The sequence below is a fragment of the Manduca sexta genome, chromosome 4 (assembly GCF_014839805.1).
Source record: "Manduca sexta isolate Smith_Timp_Sample1 chromosome 4, JHU_Msex_v1.0, whole genome shotgun sequence".
Lineage (NCBI taxonomy): Eukaryota > Metazoa > Arthropoda > Insecta > Lepidoptera > Sphingidae > Manduca > Manduca sexta.
This window is the reverse complement of record NC_051118.1, coordinates 2,328,003-2,352,962: the sequence shown is the minus strand read 5'-3', so window position 1 is coordinate 2,352,962 and position 24,960 is coordinate 2,328,003. Positions and strand designations below refer to the sequence as shown.

Below are 24,960 nucleotides of genomic sequence, written 5' to 3'. Positions count from 1 at the left end.
CGCCCGGCTTTGCACGGGTGCAATATTTCTCCACTATTTAATGGATGTTATTAAACATATAAACCTTCCTCTTGAATCACTCTATCTGTAGAGACGACAATGCCATGACGTAGGCATGCAACGTTGCATTTATGCAATATGCCAGTCATGGGCTTGTCGGGTCGCGGATGAGTCGCGTCTGTAATTAGTGATGACTTTTTCAATACAATTTAATGTGAACAGTACCAATCTTTTATTTAAACCACTTCACCCAAAGACAAGCCTCGACATTGGTGACCCCGACAAGTACTAAAGTGATCGCGACGCGAACGTGACGTGATAAAAATGAATCCTTCGTCATTAGCTCCAGTTAAGGTCGAGATGGGCGAAAACCCTTTGGCACAAATAACCGTGTCAAGCAGGATACCGGATTTCTGGAAGGAATCACCACGTCTTTGGTTCGCCCAGTTTGAGGCGGTGGTAGCAAATCAGAAGTTGGCCGACGAATCACGATACAATTTGGTTGTTGCGAAGCTTAACCGTGAGCAGGTAGAAGAAGTAAGCGATATTGTATTGGCTCCGCCCGACACCAAAAAGTATGAAGCCTTGAAAAATCGACTACTTATCGTGTATGAGGAGCCAGAGGTTCGGCAGGTTCAAAAGCTTTTGAAAGAATTAGAATTGGGAGACCAGAAGCTTTCCCAACTTCTAAGAAGAATGAGAGACCTTGCTAGAAACAAGTTTGGGGACGAAACTTTGAGTATGCTATGGATGGGACATTTACCAGCAGCGATACAGGCAATTCTCGCAGTAAGTGAACTGAAAGATTTGAAGAAGCTGGCTACTATGGCAGATAAAGTTGTCGAAACGACTCGATTTGCAGAAATCCAAGAGGTGTCGTGCTCTAGGAACAGTTTACCAGCCACGCAGCCAAGCCTGGTAGAGCAGATTGCTCAGCTAACGCAGCGTTTGAGCCAGTTGGAAACCTCAAACTCGAGAAACAGATCGTTTAGTCGTAACGGATACAAGAAGTTTCGTCGCCCTGCATCACGAAGCCACGATCGCACAGGACACGTGAACCGGAGAAACCCAAATTGGTTGTGCTTTTTCCACTTCCGGTACAAGGGAAAAGCCAGCAAATGCATTCAACCTTGTGCATGGCAGAAGCAGCAGGAGACTGAAGCGGAAAAAAACTAAATGCGGTACAGTCAGAGGCGGATGTCTGTACCAGCGTAGTAACCCAGCGCCTGTGTATTAAGGACAAAAAAGCGGTCTACAATTTTTGTTTGATACCGGCGCCAATGTGTCAGTTTTACCAGTGTCCAAGTTCAAACGTTTTGCGAGTGAAAGTAGTAAATATAAACTATACGCGGCAAACGGAAGTGTAATTAAGACATTCGGTACTAAGATAATGTCATTGGACTTTAGTTTACGGCGACCGTATAAATCATTCATTATCGCCGAGGTAACCCAACCAATTATAGGGGCAGATTGTCTGGCTCACTACGGTTTGATTATGGTAGATTTAAGGTCATGTAGGTTAATTGATAATTTAACAAAATTGAAATCTGTTGCCAGTATAGTGAAGGTGGATCAGCCGACCGTGAAAACAGTAGAGAATACTCACCCATTTCACGATTTATTATGTAAGTACCTTAATATTACTAAGCCTGCAGCGTACAGGGAAATACCTACCCATGGTGTTTTTCACTACATCGAGACAACTGGACCCCCAGTATTTGCGCGGGCTAGACCTCTACCGCCGACTAGATATAAGAAAGTGCAAGAAGAGTTTCGATTCATGCAAGAAGCAGGTACTTGCCGACCTTCAAAGAGTCCTTGGGCCAGTCTACTGCACGTGATACCCAAGAAGAATGGCGAGTTACGCCCGTGTGGAGATTATAGGAAGCTTAACTCTATTACCAAACCGGACAGATACCCTATACCTCGTCTATCCGACTTCACGTATTTACTATCTGGTAAAAAAATATGTTCAAAGATTGATATAAACAGAGCTTATCACTGTATTCCTGTAGCGCCAGAGGACATAGAAAAAACTGCAATTATTACACCATTCGGGTTATACGAATTCCCACGTATGGGAATATATCCCAATATACGTTTGGGTTGCGCAATGCTGCTCAAACGTTCCAGCGGTTCATGCATCATACCGTGTAGCAGGAGTTGGACGCTGATTGCAAAGACGATATATTTTGTTATATTGATGACATAATTATAGCACCAAAAACAAATATAATATAACTATAAATTTAGCAAAATGTACGTTTGGGAAGACAGAGATAGACTTTGTTGGCTATCTCGTGATATCAGACGGGATTCGTCCACTTGGTGATAAAGTTAAAGCTATTAATGAATTTCCCAAGCCCGAAAACATCGAACAATTGCGACGATTTTTGGGCATAGTCGACTTTTATAGGTCTCATTTACCAAACGCTTCTTCATCTCAATCAATTCTTAATAGTTTTATTCATGGTTCCGAAAAAGAAGGACAAAATACCCATTGCATGGACCCCAATCGCTGAGCAAGCATTCGAAGAATGCAAGTTGAGCTTGTGAAAAGCGGTCACGTTGTCGCACCCGGTGGCCGATGCATCGCTTGCACTTATGACGGACGCCTCCGATACATATGTAGGTGCGGTGTTGCAACAACGAGTTAACAATGCATGGTTACCTTTAGGTTATTTTTAAAAAAATATGTCTAAAACTGAATGCAAATATAGCACATACGATAGGGAACTGTTGGCGATCTACCTAGCTATTCGTCATTTTCGGAATATGGTCGAAGGACGGCAGTTAGCAATATATACGGATCACAAAACTAATACTTTCGCGTTTTCCAAAATAAATAATGAGACAGAATTACCTAGACGTACACGACATTTGCTATTCATTAGTGAATTTACTACAGACATCAGACATGTGAGTGGACAGGATAATATTGTTGCAGATAAATTATCACGAGTTGCAACAATAAACTGTCCCACCGTTATAGATTACCAGGAACTCGCTAGAGACCAACAACGGGATACCTATGTTCAACAATTATTGAATTTTTATTTTATTTATTTATTGCACTTAATATACAAATGTATACAGGCGGACTTAATGCCATAGGCATTCTCTACCAGTCAACCTTAGGGTGGTGCAGAGATAATCAAGGTAGGTGCATCACGGTAATATGACATTGAGAAAGAAGGTATATATAAAAAACCTATAATAACTATAAATACAATATAAGTAATAATGAATTCTTATAACGCTACTAATGGTTTACAAAAAATAATGTTACCTGAAAGCGGGATATATATTTTTTGCAATATAGCAAATGGTAGAATTAGACCCTATTTAACTGATAAGTTTAGGCGTATTGCTTTCGATACCGTACATAATTTGAGCCATCCCGGAGTAAAGCCACTCGAAAATTGGCACAAGATCGTTTTTATTGGCCGAGTATGAATCGCGATGTCAATCAATGGGCCAAGATGTTCATTAAATGTCAACGATCAAAGGTTAATCGACACACAATGTTAGGTTTAGGAACGTTTCCCCAGTGTGACAGGTTCGAACATATTCATGTAGACATAATAGGGCCTCTACCCACTTCACCAGAAGGATTTAGGTACTGTCTAACTATAGTAGATAAAGGGACACGATGGCCAGAATGTTTTCCTACTAAAGACATAACTGCTGAAACTATTGCACGAGTAGTATTTGAAGGATGGATCTCTCGTTTTGGTTGCCCAAAAAAGCTAACTAGCAATCAAGGACGCCAATTCGAAAGTCAATTATTCAGTACACTAATGAGGTTGTTAGGTATAAATAAATCACTTACAACACCCTACCACCCACAGAGCAATGGGGCGGTATAGCGTTGGCATAGGTCGCTTAAAGCTGCATTAACCGCTCGGTTATGCAACATATCATCATCCTAGGTAACTGAATTGCCAACTGTATTACTAGGACTGAGAACAGCAGTAAGAAGCGACACTGGCATTAGCGCAGCAGAAATTACTTACGGAACAACTTTAAGGTTACCGGCTGATTATTATGATATTAAATCAAACGTAAAAATAGATAGTAGTCATGAGTATGTATACAAATTAAGAGATATCATTAGGAAATTTCAGTCTGTAGCTATTAGGCAGAATAAAGGACAGAACATATTTATTCACCCGGATTTAGAAATATGTGATTACGTTTTTATACGAAACGACGCTGTACGTAAGCCTTTACAACCTACATATGATGGACCTTTTCGCGTGTTAAATAGAGATAACAAGGTATATTACATTCAAATATCAGGCAGGAAAGTTCGAATATCTGGTTCGAAAATCAAAGTCTGGCTCTGGAGCTTCTGAAACTGACGATAAACTACTGGAGCTACTGCTGCGACGACGAACAACATTATCGGTTCGATTGTCCACGTAATAACAATAACACGCAATATGTACAGTAACTTCCCAAATAGTTCGTAAAAATTTGTTTTTGTGAACAATTGCTTCATCTGTGCCAAAGCGATTCAGGATCCAAGTAATTCGCTTACAAGCCGACAACCGCGGGTTTGTGTTGTACGTAATGACAGTACAAAAAAGTATTATGAACCTTATAAACACACGTTCTGATGACGTTGCAATGGACATTGCTTAACATTGAATTTCTTAACATTTTCGCTTATAACTTTTTTATTTATAGTTCTACGACAAAAAGTTACTGGACCAAAGTTGTAGAGAATTTAATTTGCAACAAAAAATGTTTATAATTTTTTGTCAGATAAAAAATAGTTTAAGAGATACATCGTAAAAACCATCTCAACCCCTATTTTCAAGATGGCGGCCGTGGGACAAGGGTGGCGACCCCACAAACTTGGTTTTAGCTTTACACTGACCCCCCCTACAATTAAAAAAATATATATTGCGTCCTCTAAAAAACGCAAGGTAAGGCCTAAAAAATCTAACATTTCAATGGACTATGCGTATTATCTCAGTGATGATAGTGATAAAACAACCTTGGCAGATACTGAGGTTCCAGAGGGTGAAGTGCCTATCACTCGTACCACGCGTAGTGGAAGAGCGACGAGAGTACCCGTACGATTCATGTAATGTTAATATGTTATCCTATGTAGTGTTAGCTTAAAATGTTTAATCTAACAATGTAATAGGGGACCGGCCTATGCTTGATTTTGTACATTATTCTATATGTAATGGTTAATAATACGAAAAAGAAGCACTCCTGCGAAAACTGCATAACAATTGGTTAAAAAATGAGCGAGTAATTCATATTTAAAATATTGTAATGTGCAGAAGTGGGCGCGATGTGGATATTTCGTCTCTTTTCTGTTACTTGTTAATTACCCCTTCCACCGAAATTCAAAGACTTATAACTTGTTGATTTTTTACCGGATTTTAATAATTCCTTCTGTGTTATAATTTATAATATGTAAATATTTGATAATAGTAAAGAAAAAAAATGAGTCCGGTACCCTATTGTAATAACTTCACTGAAATATTATTATTTGTAATTAATTATTTTCGTACAAACATGCATATGTTCTGACATACTTTATATTTAGCAACTAAGAATTTTGTCAAAGGATTTTGTCCAGTGAAAGCTATGGTAATGCTAAGCGGCTCGATATTGATAATGAAGTCGTTAACTAGTATAGTTACAAACGTAACAGCTACTGTAGCTACGTTTCGCTTAGTAGTATGATGGCGACTTTAAATATAATTTAAATAGATTACATTGTAAGCATTTATATACTTTATATACAATACTTTTACATTTAAGTTTTATTGTTCTATTGAGCACAGATTAATCTTAGTACGTAATATATAACTTAAACTATACAATGGGTAAATCGTACAGCAAACCAGAGGAAATAATCATAGCCCAAAACGGCGCGAACGACGCCAACCTTAGTTCCGTTGAGCAAAAGTTGGAGCTATATGGAACTGTGATAGTAGAAGTTCAAGTGCTTTTGTTATTATTAACTATGTGTCTCTGGTGAAAAAGTGTAACAAAGGAGCGAAAAGTTGGGCCAGAAAGGAGTTGATTGCTGCCACATAATTAGGTCAAATTGACAAAAATGTTCAGCAACAGGCACCGAATATCCAGTACGCATAAAGTTTTAGTTAATATTCTAATGTTCCAATATATCAGTGATTAGAATTGTGTGACTTTTATATGACCCGTTGAATAAATAACATGCTTGAAAGTTGATACCATTGTTATTATATTCTATCGCGACAGCAATTTGTACGTATAATCGTAATAACATACTTTTGTTTACACTATCCCATAAGTTAGTTTAAAAATGTTTTAGATGTACTATGTCGGTAATTCTTAAAAAGGGGAGGAATGATGTAGAGACGACAATGCCATGACGTAGGCATGCAACGTTGCATTTATGCAATATGCCAGTCTTGGGCTTGTCGGGTCGCAGATGAGTCGCGTCTGTAATTAGTGATGACTTTTTCAATACATTTTAATGTGAACAGTACCAATATTTTATTTAAACCACTTCACCCAAAGACAAGCCTCGACATTATATTAAAAAAAACCGCATCAAAATTCTTTGCGTAGTTTTAAAGATTTAAGCATACAAAGGTAGGGACAGAGAAAGCGACTTTGTTTTATACTATGTAGTGATAATTTACGTATGTAGTATTCCTGAGTCATGGCGATAATTAGCGTAAAAAGTACATTTTCAATGTTGCAACATTAAAATATATTATTTTAACCGAAATTAATTAAACATTCACAAAAATCATTAAACATCTTAAAAAACCTTCTCATTAAAATTTGGATTAAACCACATATTGACCTCAAATGAAATCGATTTATTTTAAGATTTCGTCAATATGCACGATTGCTTACCGAAATTTCCTAATTAAGGATGCCATACATACATAATTATGATGTTATCGTCCCAAAACATGTTGTTTAATCAAGAACAAATTACATTTTGCACATTTTCAATAGCTATTGTAAATTTTATAACACTTTTATAGCATTCTAATTGTTATGGACGAATATAAATGTTAATTTAATTTTGGATCAAATATTTGGACCTGTTTTTAATATGTGTATTACTTTATTTATTAGTCATTTAGGAAAGGCAGAATTAAGAGATTAAATATGAGATCATGCCTCCAGCAAAACGGTGTATTAACCGTATTTTCAAAAGCTATTCGAAATTTATAATATACTATCTTTTTAGTCTGCGGCTTCGCCTATCACTTCACGGCCCTATGCTTAAGGTTATGCATCCTTAGTTCATTATTTTGTCACCGATAAATAATAATAATAATATCAGCCCTGTATTATATACTTGCCCACTGCTAAGCACGGGCCTCCTCTACTACTGAGAGGGATTAGGCCTCAGTCCACCACGCTGGCCTAGTGCGGATTGGTAGATTCCACACACCTTCGAAATTCCTATAGAGAACTTCTCAGATGTGCAGGTTTCCTCACGATGTTTTCCTTCACCGTTAAAGCGAACGATAAATTCACAAAGAATACACTCATGATTTTTAAACTAGGCTATCACCGATAAATATTTATTTACATTTTTTCACAAACACGTGAATATATAGTGTCGATGTGTCATTGTATGTTTTCTACCTTTGTTAATTAAGTTAATTAAATTAATATTTATCGAACCAGGGTCTATTATTATGGTAATTTATTTCCTAGAATAACCTTCCGTGTAAATAAAAAACATAAATATAATGATTAATTGGTCTCAAGTATTCATAGTTAAAACAAGTTAAGGTAACAACAAATGGATTTAAATTCTTGCTATCCTTACTTTATAGAGGAATCTTATTTAGTACAGGAAAAAAATTCTATCTGCCAAATAATTATACATTAAGGTTTTTTTTACATAATGTTCTCTAGATGTTGGTGCGTACTTATTTTGCGCCACCTCTTTCGTTACATGTTTTTGTAATCTGTAGAAACTGTTGTGGATTATGTATTTCTAATTGTTGTTTTTTTTATATTATACTAGCTTTTGCTCCCGGCTTCGCCCGCGTGAAGGAGTTTTTCGGGATAAAAGTCCTACTATATATTTTCCCGGGACTGTAGCCTATAACCTTCCCAGGGTCTTATACTATCTCCATACCAAATTTTGCTTTCTTATACCACGTCTTATGTCCGTCTCCTGGTTCTAGGCTACCTCTATACCAATTTTCAGCCAAATCGATTCATGCGTTCTTGAGTTATAAATAGTGTAACCAACACTACTTTCTTTTATATATATAGATATGTAAAATTGTACTCTGTTGTTTCCCAAATAAACTAAAATAAACTAAATATAATCTATAAACTGACTGCCTCTGTGGCGTAGTTGTAATTGTACACGGTTCAAGTACGACTACCGCGCTGAGGTCCTGGGTTCGAATCCCGGGTCGGGCCAAAATAATTGTGACTGGGTGTTTCCCATCTTAAAACATTACTCAGTCACAACTTGGGATCAGGAAGTTGGCGATGTGATACCCCCGTGCCTCGGAAAGTATGTAAAGCCGTTGGTCCTGCGCCTGATCTCTCTCCGGTTTTATCGGATTGCCGTCTCACCGGACTATGAGAGTAAAGGAACAGAGAGTGCTTGTGTATTGCGCACACACTTGTGCATTATAATATTTGCTGCGTACTTAGCTAATTTCTGTTGTAATTGGCCGAAAATTCAGCTAGAATTATTCGTCATCTATAAAAAAAAAAATTGAACTACATCGTGCATAAAAATTCATCAACTAAGTGTTTCTCACGGATTCGCCTGCGTGAATAGCATTTCCTATCGCTATCCAAAAATCAGAAACATTTTCTTTTCTAGGGGAGCTAGTTACTGGGATAAAACGTAGTCCATATCCTTCCTAAGGTCTCAAATTAAAATCATACCAAATTAAATCTTAAACCGTTGAGTAGCTTTTGAGGCAGGCAGACAGATGCGGCGGAGACTTTTTTTAGTATACATTAGCTGACCCGACAGACGTTGTACTCTCTTAACTATGTATGCACGCGCGCATTCTGTTGATCGCTGACAGTTATTTCAAACCACTGACAGTTATGCAAAATTAATATTTTCGTTAAGTTTTCTTAAATTTTCTAATTTTTTTTTTCATAAGAACCTTCTCCTGACAATAACAAACACAACAAAAAATAAAATAGTGAAATCGGTCCAGCAGTTCACGCGTGATGGCGTGACCAAGGGAAATAGGGATTCATTTTTATATATATATAGATTTTTAAAACTTTTTAAGAGCCACAATTTCGTTATACATTTCTGTTACGCAACTATAACCGTTTACGCATCGCAGGTAACGGAAGCTTACAAAAGTAATTAATTTACCCGTTTTTGCAACATTTTTCATTGACGCTCCGCTAGTACTAGTCATAACGAGATGTTTTATAGCCTTCCTAACAAAATTGTGAAATCGGTCCAGCCGTTCACGCATGATGGCATGACCAAGGGAAATAGGGATTCATTTTTATATACATAGATACAATGTGGATGTTATCATAACCAAATTCCCAAGACAATTACGTAAACAATTTATATGCAATGACTTTTACGTAAGAACTATGTTTAAAATTATAAGTAATAAACATACGCGAACATAACTTAAGAATATCTTGGTATGTAAATATTTTTACATAAAAACTATGTTTCCAAATCTAAATAATAAATCTTGGTAGTAAAACATACAACATGCAAATGGCAATTACGTTAAATTAAACGTTGTTTTCTTTTATTTCTCCATGTATTTATCTAGCTCAGCTAACAATTTTTATTAGTCGACTTGAAAATTCAGTATTTAGGTAATTATAAATTATTTTTGGCTTTATTTTTTCCAGGCAGAAGAGTACCTTTGTTGGTATTCCACTGTGCTCGCCATTCTGAGACATGAGATGTTAAGTCTTATTATGTCCAGTAGTTACACTGGCTACAATGCTCTTCAAATCGGAACACAACAGTGACTACACACTGTAGAAATACGCCACGTCCACGGCTCGATGAACTTATAGCTAAATATTATTTTCTAGAACGCAATGTCAAAATGACTCTTTATATTCTGGTGGACTAAAATTATTCGTCCTTATTTCTTTATCAGTGAAAAGTCCTTTGTTTAATTTAAATGAATCTATACTATTATATAAAGCTGAAGAGTTTGTTTGTTTGTTTGTTTGTTTGAACGCGCTAATCTCAGGAACTACCGGTCCAAACTGAAAAAATCTTTTTGCGTTGGATAGCCCTTTGTTCGTGGAGTGCTATAGGTTATCATCACGCTATACCCAACAGCAGCGGAGCAGTAATGCCTAATCTCAGGAACTACCGATTCGAACTGAAAAAATATTTTTGTGTTGAATGGTCCTTTGTTTGTGGAGTGCTCAAAGTTATATATCATCACGCTATGACCAATAGGAGCGGAGCAGTAATGGCTAATCTCAGGAACTACCGGTTTCAACTGAAAAATTCGTTTTATTTATTTATTTATTTATTTATTTATTTATTTGTACAGCCAACAAAACATACACTTTACATAGTTTTTTTTTTAAGAATTCGGTAAGTAATTTCTGCAGTGCTGTTTCAATTACAGGCTGTCACAGCATGAACATTTTAAATACATAACAATTAACAATTGGCTGCACCATAAGTGCAGTATATTCTAAATATAAGACTGAATATAAAACTGAATTTAGGTTTCAACAAGCGAGTTCAATATTTTCTTTTGAAGATAGGAAGGGAGTCGTTAAATATGTCAATACAATCAGATTTTTCTACAATTCGGTTATATAATCGGGATAAGCGAGGGACAGGCGAGTGGCTACCAAGGTTAGTTCGGCTGAATCTACAATTAAATAAGGGACGTGGATATCTAGGGATTTTAGTAGGTACATTAAGAGAGAATTTATTGAGAAGAGGTGGACAATCTATATCACCGTTGACTATTTTATACAAAAGCATCAAACTAAGTTGATCACGTCTGTCTTTCAAAGTTTGCATTTCAAAGTATTTAATTTTATCAGTGTAAGTTTTGACATGTTTGGGTGGCCTAAATCTATAAGCTAAATGTCTTAATAACTTTTTGTATTCTCTCAATCCGATCACAATGAACTTTATAAACTGGACTCCACACACCACTACAATATTCCAATCTGCTTCTTACATAACTGTTATACAACATTAGGGTAGTAGATTTATTTTTAAATTCTTTACCATTTCTTATAACAAATCCTAGTGATTTATAGGCAAGGTCAATAATATTATCAATATGATTAGTAAATTTAAGCTTAGTATCTACAACCACACCTAGATCACGAACTTGGGGTACTTCATTTAAGATTTCACCAGCAATGCTATAAGTGGTGTTCACTTTGTTACGTTTTAATGTAAACTTGATATGACAACATTTCGCAGGATTAAGAAACATTTTATTAGTTATACACCAGTCATACAATTTATTAAGATCAGATTGTAATAGTATAGAGTCTTCAAAGTCATTAATGACACGAGAAATTTTGAGATCATCAGCAAATAGGTAACAATTAGAGTAGGAGAACACTTCCGGAATATCATTTATAAATACATTAAATAAAAGTGGCCCCAAATTCGATCCTTGAGGAACTCCAGAATGAGCTATAAAAGGGTTAGAGTCAAAACCATCAATAACTACCTTAGAAGGTCTTTGGTACAAATATGATCTACATCAATCAAGAATACTACCACAAATTCCCATTTTAGGCAATTTTTCTATTAATATCCTATGATTCACCTTATCAAACGCCTTCGAAAAATCCGTGTATATTGCATCTACTTGAGCTCCTTTGTCTACCGATAGGGTTACATCATCTACATAGTACATAAGATTTGTGGTAGTTGACTTTTTCAACATAAAGCCATGCTGAGAGCTGGATAACAGATTGCGAACGTGATTATAAATATGACTTTGGACTAGAGATTCAAAAACTTTGGCACATGTGGACAAAATAGATATGGGGCGATAATTAGTAATTAAGTTTTTGGTACCACTTTTATGTATGGGGACAATACGTGCCTCTTTCCACACGTCAGGAAATATACCTGAGGTTAGTGAATGTCTAAAAATTATAAATAAAGGTATTGAGAGCTGATCTGCACAGTTTGCCATAAAAACCGGTGGCAAATTATCAGGGCCAGCACTTTTCGTTACATCAAGATTTTTCAATTTACTCTTTATGTTACTCAATTCAATAGTTATATCATGTAATTCCTGAATTAACTCTGTAGAAAGTTTGTGAACCCTAATATCGCATGTTTCATCTTTATCAAAAACCGAGGAAAAATGTGTAGCAAACATATTAACAATCTGGGAAGTATTGTTGCCTATAGTGTCGTGTAAGCTCATATTAGATGGATAGTTGGAACTAGACTTTCGTTTGTTTTTAATGTGTGACCAAAAGTATTTTGGACATTTAGTTATTAAATTCTCGATTGATGTTATATAGTTTGAATAGCATATACGAATTAATCTATCACAGTCATTACGTAAATACTCAAATTCAATTTTATCTAGCGGATTCCCATATTTTTTAAAATTAGCACGATATTTATATTTACGCTTAAGCATTTTAATTAGGTTAGTTGTGTACCAAACTGGATAGTTATTAGATTTACGTATAGGAGAAAGTGGAACTAGAGATGTTATAACTCTTCTAATAGTTTTATAAAATATATCTACTTGTTCATTCACATCAAGGCAATTTCCTAGCTCAAAATTCCAATCAATTACATCTAGAGTATTTCTAATCAGCTCATAATCGGCTTTCCTGAAATTAGGCACTTGTTTAGATATATTGTTATTTACTTTATCATCAAGATTTAATTCAAGAGTTATTTCGAGAGCAGGATGTAATTTGTCAATAACTTTAATGGGGTATAGACATTCAGTAACACCAGTCTTCATAAACTTATTGCACAATACAAGATCAAGTATTTTATTCTTGTTATTTCTAATGTGATTAAACTGAACTAAATTACTTAAGGACATAAAGTCAACCAAACTACTTTTAATAATACAATTATTATAATTATTAGGTACCATATAGCAATCACTACTACTTTGCAACCAGTCAATTCCACTCAGATTAAAATCACCCACTATCATAATATTATCATTGTCAAGACAAGCATTACTACCTTTGTCTACGTAGTTATCAAGCACTGCTAAAGTGACAGGAGGGGGCAAATATACAGCACATAAATTAAGCGATTTACCATTTCTGTTACAATAAATTTTACCCAGACATCTTCACAGTCACTCTCCCACTCACTGATACGTTTAGATATATATTTCTTTTTACTGCAATAAGAACCCCTCCTCCCCTTTCTCTGTGATGAAATATAGAATCCTCCCTATCCCGCCTGTACACTTCATAGTTATTGTCAAATAATTCAGAGTCATAGATAGTATTATTTAGCCAAGTTTCAGTTAAGATTATGATATCATATTTATATTGCAATATTTGTTGTTGAACCTCCGTAGTACTCAGTCTTAAACCTCTAACATTTTGATAGTAACATGAAAGAATATAATTGTTTTTCATTAAGTGTAACAGGGCATCTACTACATATATGTGTGACCTGGAATTATCTAGGTCATATAAGAACAATAAGCCATTTACATAGTTTTTTCTAAGGCAGTAAATTTCAAAAACAATAAAGGTTAAATGGCAGTAAAGTTAAGTCAGATATACATAAGTACATTAAAGTTTGAAAATAATGTTACCTTATTAGGCTTTCATTCTAATATATATACACATATTGAATATATACTTATGTATGTAATTGTATTAAGTATTTTTTATTTATTTATTTTTTTTTATTTCTGCTTTCTTCCCTTTTCTTATAAGTTTAATAATAGCAATTGAGATCCATATCATACTAATACTTCAGTAGCAAGTATTAGAATTAGCATTCTTAACAAAATAAAACTTACAACTTCTACTTAAACTTAATAATAAGCATAAAAGTTAAATCAGTATTCTCACAACTTTCACATAAAATATTACAAATTCAAGAGTAAACTAAGCACAGATAAACACATTTTTTCTCTTTTATCATAATAGTTTAGAACTAAAACAGTAACAAAAAATTAAAAATTAGTTGTGGTTTTAACCCACAAATTAAGTAACAAGGCACTATAATATGCTGTAGTAATTCTGACAGCTAGTAATACAGTTATAGTTGCCCTATGAGCAACTAAATATCTCAATTCAGGTACAAGATTCCATAAGGTATAAAACTTGCACCTTACATTGAGCAATACAATAAATTAAAGAAAAGAAAATACAATACAACATAAAACAAAAGATTTTCAAGTTCTTTAAATAGTAAAAAAAAAAAATTGTGATGTTATGGTGGATACCATGAACATAACACTATAGTTAGGTTCTATAATAAGAACAAGAAATAATTACAATAAAAAAAAAAATACAATACAACAATAATCACATAGGCACAAGGTACATATTAATTAAATTGCACAAGAACTTCTATATCGCTGACCAAAACAAATTAAGTAGGCAGCACCAGGTGCATATAACTTAAAGATAATTATTTATAATTTATAACACAAGGTATAGTGGGAAACATGCTATACAACATGGCTATTCAGTAGTATTAATATTTTCAAGATGTTGTGAAAATATTTGTAAATATACTATACCAGGACTGAGTTACACGAGCATATTTCCCAGCTAAGTAAGTAATGAGGATATCACACAAAAAAAAATAATTACTAAGTTCTTCATTTTAGGTCAGAAAGCGATTCAACTGATTTTATAAATTTATACTCAGATGATTCATCCTTTCTTATATAAATGTTGCCTCCTTTTACCCAAACAAACTTATAGTTCAAGGCTCTAGCTTTGGCCCTAGCAGCTGCATGCAGATGTTTCATGGCTGGAGACAGGTGCTCACATATGTAGATAAGTTGCTTCTCACCTGCTATGCCCAAATCACTTGTGTTAAGTTTGCCCATTTTTGTGGTTGCCTTCTTGTTGTATATGATTGCTGCAGCAAGGAACTCATTGCGCACTTTGGGACAGCTTAATGTCACAATTATTGACCGTGGCCGATTACTTTCCTTGTTGAGTTTTGATACTCTAGTGCAATTATGTATATCAGCCTCATTAATGTTATACTTTACTATATTCGCTATCTGTTTGATAGTTTTATACAGGTTTTCAGTCTTAAATTCAGGGACACATTGTATTTCTACATTGCAGGATCTTGAATGTTGCTCCATCAGAGACAAACGTCTCTTTAAATCAACTATATTTGAATGCAGATCTTTGTTTTCTGTTTGTAGTCCAGTGATAATTTTATCTTTAATATCTAAGTCCTGCTTTACTTCAATTAGAGAATCGTTGACCACATTTAAACGTTTCAGGATTTCCTGATTGCATATATCAAACTGGTGAAGAATGTTAGACTTGAACTGATCCAATAATTTTGATAATTCGTCTCGTATGATTTCACGAAAATGGCTGTCATTAGTCGTAACTGCAAGGCTAGCTTGTTTTTTCCGAAACGTGACATTGTCCTGCTCTTCACTAGTTTGAGGAGAATGGAATGTGTTGGCAGGGTCCTTGAGTCTTCTGTTATTACACAGAGAACAAATCCATGACTTTTTATATTCGGCAGTCAAGTCCTTGTATGGCTTCTTTCCCGCTCGTTCAACACAGCCATAGTGAAAAACTATTCGACATTGAGAGCATTTAAGATCGTCTCCTATTGAATTCCGATTTAAACAGCAACCATATTTTATTGTAGATGCCATCATATGATAGATCAAGCAGATTAGAAGTAAATGCTCGAGCACAAAATTGTCTTTATAACGGCGTGCACAAGATGGCCTCAGGTCACACATGTATGTTTTAACCCTATTAAATCCGACACTACATCATTTTTTGCACAATTACTATAATAATAATCAATATATTACTGCAATAACAACTATTTCGAGACTGAATTGTTATTATAATTAATTTTAATAAGTTATTTTACCAGAGCTACAAAAATTTGCTTGTTATAGTACGAGTGTTGCCAGCCGTTTTGTGTTGCATAGCCTTTATTTGTGGACCGCTATAGGCTATATATCATCACGCTATGACCAATAGGAGCGGAGCAGTAATGGCTAATCTCAGGAACTACCGATTCGAACTGAAAAAATATTTTTGTGTTGAATAACCCTTTATTTGTGGAGTGCTCTAAGTTAGATATCATCACGCTATGACCAATAGGAGCGGAGCAGTAATGAAACATGTTGCAAAAACGGGGAAAATGATTATTTTTGAGAGCTTCCATTGCGTGCGCTGCGAAAACGGTTAAAGTTATGCAACAATTATGTATGACGGGATTGTTCCTCTTAAAAATTCTACAAAAATATATTATAAAACAAAGTCCCCCGCTGCATCTGTCTGTCTGAACGTGTTAAACTCAAAAACTATCCAACGTATTAAGATGTAATTTGGTATGGAGACAGTTTGAGACCCTGGGAAGAACATAGGCTCCCGTGAAACTACTACTTTTATAACGGAAAACTTTAGCCTGAAAAACTTTGTAACGCGGGCGGAGCCGCGGGCAAAAGCTAGTAATTGATAAGTTTCTTACCAATGTTGTTAAAAGTAATTTAATTAATATATTTGGACACGCCTAATGTAAGTGCTTTTGAAGATTTTTACTTTACTACTTCGTTATAGAGGCGAATAGTCCATATTTCCGATTCCTACCGGCGTCTCTTTCCTACACACACACATCACGCATTTATACCTGAAGGGGTATCAGAGGCGCAACTAAAGTATTCACTTTTCGCCAAGTGTGTTCCGTTCCATGATGGTATTGTGATAGGGGGCGAACCTATCGCTATATCAGGCACAAATTCTAATCTCCGGGCTGATAGTGAGCAGAAAAACCCAAATATCACTTTGCCCGACCCGGGATTCGAACCCAGGACCTCAGAGCGCTGCCGTACTGCGCATGCAGTAAAAAACTCCGAGGCAGTTCCCTTTTGTAATTTATGTAGAATGTAATTATCATTAGAAGGATTTGCAGACTGTATTTATAATATTATATTGTGAACACAATTTGTGACTTATTTACGTGTAGACTGTTATATTTGTTGGGTTGTCGACTTGATGTTGAAGGTCGATTACCAACGAGCTTTTCTAGAAGTAGGTTCGGAGATTTCCAAAATTCTTTCATTAATAAGAAAGTTAATCTTAGTAATTTACGCCTATCACGTTATGGGATCATCATCAACATCATCATCATCATTTGGCGCAGGAAGTCCACTACCGAACATGGGGCTCTCCCAAATATTTCCTAATCGACATTATGGGATCACATTTGACAAAAATTGGGTACACTAGCCGGTCTTTTAAACCGCCTTAGGGATAAACGTGTGTGTATGCTTTTTATCCCGGAACAGACTTACCAAGGGAAGAAGCAAGCAAAATCTAGTATAATTTAAATCTAGATAATATTTAAATGAGTTCATTTGGACAGTGGCCAACAATTTTATTGCAATGTTAGTGACTACAGCTTGAGCGTATGTAATACTTCACTGCGTTTTATTAGCTGAGTCCATGGACTTTGAACGCATAGAGGAAAATCCGCAATCTTTATATCATACGTCTGTTTCAGGGGTAGGCAGAGATGTATATAGTATTTCGTCAGCTATGTAATAGAGGGCGAGCTTTTTTCCATTTTTAAATATAATACTGAGCAGAAATACCATATTATAATCTTTGTGTTGATCAGACTATTTTAATTAGTCCCTGTCATAGATCTATCCAAAGATATGGATTGTCGTTTTAACATAGAATGCAGTGGTGAAGCGTCCATACAACCCGATTCCTACCGACTTCCCTTTTAGGTTTATTAACGATTGTCTTAATTTTTGTTTTCTGTCAAAATTGAAATTGGCGTACCACTGGCGCGCGTACCACTGGTTCGCCATCCCTCACCTACGCCATTCTCTTTGATGAAAGAAAGAGTGACCTAGAAGGCTCTATAAGTATCCTATTTTTAACCGACTTCAAAAAAAGGAGGAGGTTATCAATTCGACGAGAATGTTTTTTTTATTTTTTTATTTTGTATGTTTGTTACCTCAGAACTCGCTCATTTATGGACCGATTTGAAAAGTTCTTTTTTTAATCGAAAGAGTATACGTCTAGATTGTTCCCATAGATTTTTTTTTAAATCGCTCCTGTAGTTTGGTTTTCAAACTAAAAAAACTGGAATAATTATGTTGTTAAAGTGAACGAAATCGCGAATTTTGCTTTCTTGTGACATTTTTAGTGATGTTTTTGCGTTGGGTTTGGTTGAGTGTACTTCTCATATACTTATACAAATAGCATAACACCTTTTCTCCGTGTCAGGGGTATGCAGAGGCGTCACGTTTCGTCGCGATAGACGCATTGCGAAATACATTAGTTGTGTTTTGGTATTGGGTTTTGGTTGAGTCTACTTCTTACATACATACATACGTATATATATAGCATCACACCTTTTCAGGGGTAGGCACAGGGGTAACACCTCAGCGCAATAGTCGTGCCGCGAGCGAAACCTATTAGTTATGTTTTTGCGTTGGTTGCGTTACCCCAATGCTTCTCCCGTTACATAATTGTACGGTTTATGCTATACAAACCGCACATTGTAACTCGCCGTGTACCTATAGTTGCACGGGCGAGTCAGCATTTTACGTTACTATGTCATTTTCATTATATAAATGTATTCGCATCAGTTCACCTAACGCCACCGTGCAATCAACATTACTTACATTTTAACTATTTTTAACAAACAACTTTTGTGAACTTAAATAAACAACGTGATCATTAAATGGTCGTCTTTGACTTCAACTCAACCTCAACAACATTAAAAGACTGTGGGGTACACACCATGCAGTATTGTACGGTCAATGTGGGTGTATTACACTCCCTGCCCTAAAAAAAAGGGAAAAAAAGGTGAAACACCATACATGTGCTTGGTATTACACCTTTCACTGTATGTTTTTGAGTAGTAAATACTGAAACTGTTATATGAAATAACTTTTTGGTTTTGAGTGGTTTTAGAAGGCGGTTTAATTTTTTGTTAAAATTATTTTTAAATTTTCGTTATACTTGCACGCCTTATTCAACCAAGCATGATATTTTTTTTATATCTAAGGTTGAAAGGCTAATTGACTTACCTGAAGACGGTAGTATTAGACATTGCTTTCGTACCTACCCATACGGCCATTCGCATACATTAGACCTACTATAAGTAATTTCAAATAAAGTAACTAAGGCGATTTGAAACTTGAAATGTTTGTGGTAGGATATATTTTATATCCGCACGGATAGCGACCACGCACAAGTACACGACAAGGTGTTACAACCCGCCACATGCGCCCACGTGTGTCGGGTTCCGGGATCGGCCTGTGTATATCCGGTAAGGCCGGCATAATTGTGTCGACTGTCGAGGGGTAATCATCTCTCGTCAGTCGACATTCTATTGGACTCCACTTATCATCAGGTACATTAAGGTGAAGTATCCGTGCCTCTATAAAAAATAAATAATTAGAAAGGTTTTCTGATGCTACGTGTTTTAATTCAGAGCCTTGCCGCACGTGACCTTAATGGACTAGGCATTAAGGTAGTAGTTCACTCATACATTTGTTACAAAGTAATAAAACGAATATTGAAATTCATCATCCGTACTCTGTACAGAAAAATACGACTATGATCTGAATAACAATGCTCCAGTTAAATAAATCATTATGATTTATTACTTCTAGCTGTTCTCGTGAAAGACAAGACAAAAAACTTAAAACTGTATTAATATACTAGCTTCTAGTCGTGGTTCGGCCCGCGTCAATTACTTTAATCCAAGATAAAAGTCTTGTTTTATATTTGCCCGTGATAAAAATAACCTATAATAACACTCAGAAGTAATGTAATTTCCAATTAGTAAATTCAAAATCGGTTTAGTAGTTCCTACATCGATATATATGTACTACGTATTAGATTTGGCGTTCCGAACATTCATTGTGTTCAACTGAATTGAACTGCAATCCATTCAAACTGACTTTAGTATGGTCAATATTGACAGCTTGTGGTTGTGTACGGAGTGGCGCTCATGACATAAGAACTCGAGTCTATGTGTTAACCTGAATTTGAATAAAAAAAATTGTCAAATAAGTAAATTATTTGTTGTTCAAGTGAATAAATAGGTTATAACAGTGACATTTTGGTTGCCAATTTAGTTCAGATTTTGAACAAATAGTTTATGTGGACGTTCGTGTCTATAGAATATACGTCAATGGTTCCTATAATGAGCGTGTTCAGACAATACTCTTCAGCTTTATATATTAGTATAAATGAGAGGTAGTGAAGGCGTTTAGATGTTTAGAAGTAAACGCGGAGACCGCTGGACGATATAACGGTACATTCACACGTACATCCACATCGTAGTTGTGGTTGCAAATTGCAATACAATTATTGTGATAGCTTTTGCTTATGGCTTCGGCCGCTTGAAGGAGTTTTCCACAATAAAAGACCCGCTATATTTTTTTCCAGAATTGAAAGTTGTTATTTATTTGAGGTATTTAAGTTTTAAACTGACTAGTTGCGCCTCTACCTACATCTTTTTAGATATAAACGAGGTGAGTAGGTGAAAGTACAACATAAAGTTTCAAAATTACTACTTAACTACGAGGTGTTTGTGACTTGACTTATTTTATTTTTTGGTCATATTTCTTTTAGTAAATAATGATCTGCCTACTAACGTAATGTAAGCTCATAAAATCGTATTATTTATTCGTTCTTCGTCGATACGAATACATTTTTAGGTAAGTTGCTCATCCACTATTACAACGTTTTGAATATTGATTCAAAAAGAAATAAAAAAGTAGTAAAATTTTTAATCCATTGCCATTCAAAGTTTGGAGAAAATATGCAATTAAAAAAAAACCGTTTTAGTTTGTTTATATCTAAATTTGCGAAACTCTGATTCACACTTTATGGTCATTAGAAAGCTAATTCAGTTGTTTATGGAAATAGGCACGCCTACTGACCCAATAGTTTCGCTTTTATTGCGAAATTTTCTGGTGAGGTCAACTATTACAAAAATTCGCGGGGCCATAGCAGACCAGTGTTATGGCTCGCCCACGGCTTGTGCAGAATGGGCCCAGTTTTGCACCCACACTATGACGTTTACGATACTCTACTTATTTCGCAATTGTTGTTTTTTATTGCATTGTTATATTTTATTTGAATGGCGTCAGTGTGATTTGACTTTTCTAAAATTTCTTTCTACTGTAATAAAACTATTTTGCGGATTTTATCCTACTCATATCATATTCGAGCGGCGATAGCCTAGTTGGGTGTGGAACGGACTGCCAAGACGAATGTCCGCAGGTTCAAATCCCAAGGGCACTCACCTCTGACTTTTCTAAAATCAATGTGTGTATACTTTGTGATTTATCGCTTGCTTTAACGGTGAAGGAAAACATCGTGAGGAAACCTGCACATCTGAGAAGTTCTCTATAGAAATTTCGAAGGTGTGTGAAGTCTACCAATCCGCCCTAGGCCAGCGTGGTGGACTAAGGCCTAAGCCCTCTCAGTAGTAAAGGAGGCCCGTGCTCAGCAATGGTCAAGTATATAATACAGGGCTGATATTATTATTATTATATTATATTCGCGAGATCTCGCGAGATTGAGTATATTTTACGGAAAATGTATGCAAAAGCTATAAAATCCATTTACTGATCATCAACATATAAGATAATAATTTTAACAAAAAATTAAACCGCCTTCAAAAACCACTCAAAACCAAAAAATAATTTCACATAACAAGTATATATTGGATAATTTTTTAAACCAAACTAACGAAGCGATCTTGAAAAAATTTATGGGACCAATCTGGAGAGAAATTCTTTCGAATAAAAAAAGAATTTTCCAAATCGGTTCATAAATGAGCGAGTTCTGAGGTAACAAACATACAAAAAAAAAAATTAAAAAAAAAAATCACGTCGAATTGATAACCTCCTCCTTTTTTTGAAGTCGGTTAAAACTAAGACATGCATGTTATTTAAATTTACGGAAAACTGGATTCATGGTCTCGCGAGATCTCGGTTTAGGTCTAAAATCTCGCGAGATTGCATTCCCTAGTATGCAGGTTTCCTCACGATGTTTTCCTTCACCGTTAAAGCGAGCGATAATTCACAAAGAATACACACATGATTTTAGAAAAGCCAGAGGTGTGTGTCCTTGGAATTTGAACCTGCGGACATTCGTCTCGGCAGTCCGTCACACAACCAACTAGGCTATCGCTAGTCTATATAATGTATAGTTATCTAATGTATACTATATAGAAACTCCTTTGCTACGTAAACTTTAACTATGCCAATTTCATACGCCTCCGTCGAAGTAATTTTCGTATAAACGTATACAGTTTTTGTTTCACGTATTAAAATAAGCGGAAACAGCATACTTTCATTCAAAAATACAATTACGCACACCACATTCTCATTAAATAACAAAATTATGGAAAATTTTAAAAACTTAAACCGAGTTGTTTTGCGAAAATATTTGTTATTCATGAATAATTTTTGGCACAATGTTAGCAGAGATAAATAAAATGCGGTTTTATTTAGTAATACCATATAAAAATCACCTTGTAATACATAAAACAATTTTCAATAAAATAATTTTCATCTTTAGTCTATTTGAATAAATAACTGACGAGAGGTGATTACGCCTCGACGGTCAAAACAATTATGCCGGCCTGTTGGAACCGGATATACACAGACTGATCCCGGAACGCGACACACTTATCTGGGCCACTATGGCGGGTTTTAACACCTTGTGTACGGTGGTCGCTATCCAAGCGGATATAAAATATATCCTACCAACAGCAAAGTAAGTAGTTAACACTTGTATTATAAAGTTAAATTTTCTTATCGATTTGCGTGCAATATTCTCTTCCAAGTCAATCAGGTTAAAAAAGATTTGCAAATAGAAATCGCACTGTACGTGTGTAACATATAACATTTTGACATTATATTGTTTGAATTACATAGCTAAAATAAACCCTATTTCCGTATAGATAACTAATAATTACAGTAAATAATACAGGAATGCAGGCTAAAGCAATAAGCTTTTGTACTGGAACACACTTCTCGGAAATACTTTTTATCAATAAATATAATATGCACATACTTACCACTATTGCTAAAATTATATGATATAATGAAGTAAAGCTTTATTGGAAACTCTCACACAATTTTCTATTCACTTAACTTGGTCGTCTAATTTTTATATAAATTTTACGCAATAAAAATGCCTCAATAAATTAAAAAAGTGTTAATTAATTTAATTTGACAACATAACAACTTTAATTATCTTTTATTGTATTTACGACCGATTAAATTTAATTTAATTACACATTCATCATGTTTATTATAATAACGAATAAATTCAACGCAAACAATTAAATTAATTTAAAATTAGAAATTAACATTTTTATTCGAAATACAAATTAATTAACTTAAAAATTGTTCGAAATTCAAATCGACTCACCAGAGCACAACCGCCTGTAGTGTCAACATCCCGAGAACTAACTACAGTGTGCTGATCATTGCAGGAGTTCATATAAGCGTTTCTCAAACATTCACACGTAGTTTCAGGAAGAAGTAATAAATTTTACTCTCAGTAAACTTTTGTGAGCGTTAAGATACCAAAAGTTTAAGATGTATGGGCAAGTACTTAATTAGTTTTTTTAGAGCGGCAATAAGAAAATGATTTACTTGACGTTAAGATCTTCATAGACTATAAAATCAAATCAGAAGAACATGAATGCGTTGTAGCAATTAAATCAAGGAATAGGGATTAAAAAAAAAATTCAAAACGGCGGGCATAATAAGTTATTTCCTTTGCCAGATTTTGTACATTATTTTAGGTCAAAGCCAGTTGTTCCAAAAAAAAACACTTATATGAATACTGCATTAAAATTAGTCAACAAATGCGGCAGTAATTTGTATTTATCAAAATTCAATGTTTGTATAAGAGTACGCGTTGTGTTATTCCCGATGACGTCACGTGCGGGTAATACGCCTTTTTACACGTTTCTTGACACTTACACCTTCTACCAAAATTCAAAAGCTTATAACTTGTTGATTTTTTACCGAATTCTAATAATTATTTCTGTGTTAGAATTATGATGTATATACATATATATAAATGAATCCCTATTTCACTATTTTTTTTGTTGTGTTTGTTATTGTCAGGAGAAGGATCTTATGAAAGAAAAAAATCAAAAAATTGTGCGGAAAATTAGAAAATTTTAGAAAACTTAACGAAAATATTAATTTTATATAACTGTCAATTGTTTGTTTTTAATATTCTTGGGCTTCTAATCGCCCTAGCAGAGTTGTACAACAGAATTAGAGTGCTTAGGGAGTGAAAGCAAACTAGACCTACGGTAAAATATCGACTTATATATTTCTAATCTATTGCACGTCATAACACAACCATAATAAGATAGCATATACTGCCGTGTTTAGCTCCAAATTAGTATCTCAAAAAAAAATCAACTTCTTGATTTTTATGTCGTCAGATAGCTTAAGGTTATAGGTCCATTTTCATTTTTGTTTCATTTTAATAGTATTTTGTTTAATTCACGTCTAGGATGGGTAAGAAAACGTAAAAAAATTAATATGCATGGATATTTCGGCCTTTAAAATTTCGTCATATTAAATTTTAAAGGCCGAAATATCCATGATTATTAATTATTTTTACGTTTTTCTTTCAACTGCGAGAACTAATAGTAATCACTAACTAGACGTGAATTTAAATTCTTTACTTGTCAATACTTGTTTAGTTACCCAGATTAAAGGTGAAACAAAATTTATGAAAAATGGACCTTAAGCTATAACC

The 24,960-nt window shown here is 34.9% G+C and overlaps 2 protein-coding genes across 2 annotated transcripts in view; one reads left to right on the top strand and one right to left on the bottom strand.

Annotated features, from left to right (window-relative positions):
* The window catches only part of LOC115444553 (myrosinase 1), a 38,442-nt gene extending 14,737 nt beyond the window's left edge, over nucleotides 1-23,705 (bottom strand). The window contains exon 1 of the mRNA XM_030170376.2: nucleotides 23,605-23,705. Coding sequence (XP_030026236.1) covers nucleotides 23,605-23,633 — 29 coding nt within the window. The 5' untranslated portion in view covers nucleotides 23,634-23,705. The remainder of the gene's footprint in view (nucleotides 1-23,604) is intronic.
* On the top strand, nucleotides 111-2,435 carry LOC119190287. Its single transcript, XM_037441822.1, has one exon. The coding sequence runs from the start codon at nucleotides 325-327 to the stop codon at nucleotides 1,174-1,176; it is 852 nt and encodes a 283-aa protein (XP_037297719.1). The 5' UTR covers nucleotides 111-324; the 3' UTR covers nucleotides 1,177-2,435.
* Nucleotides 23,706-24,960: the final 1,255 nt, after the last annotated feature.

Bases quoted from the DNA above. Each gene is read 5' to 3' on its own strand.
- LOC119190287 (XM_037441822.1), top strand. From the start codon at position 325: ATGAATCCTTCGTCATTAGCTCCAGTTAAGGTCGAGATGGGCGAAAAC.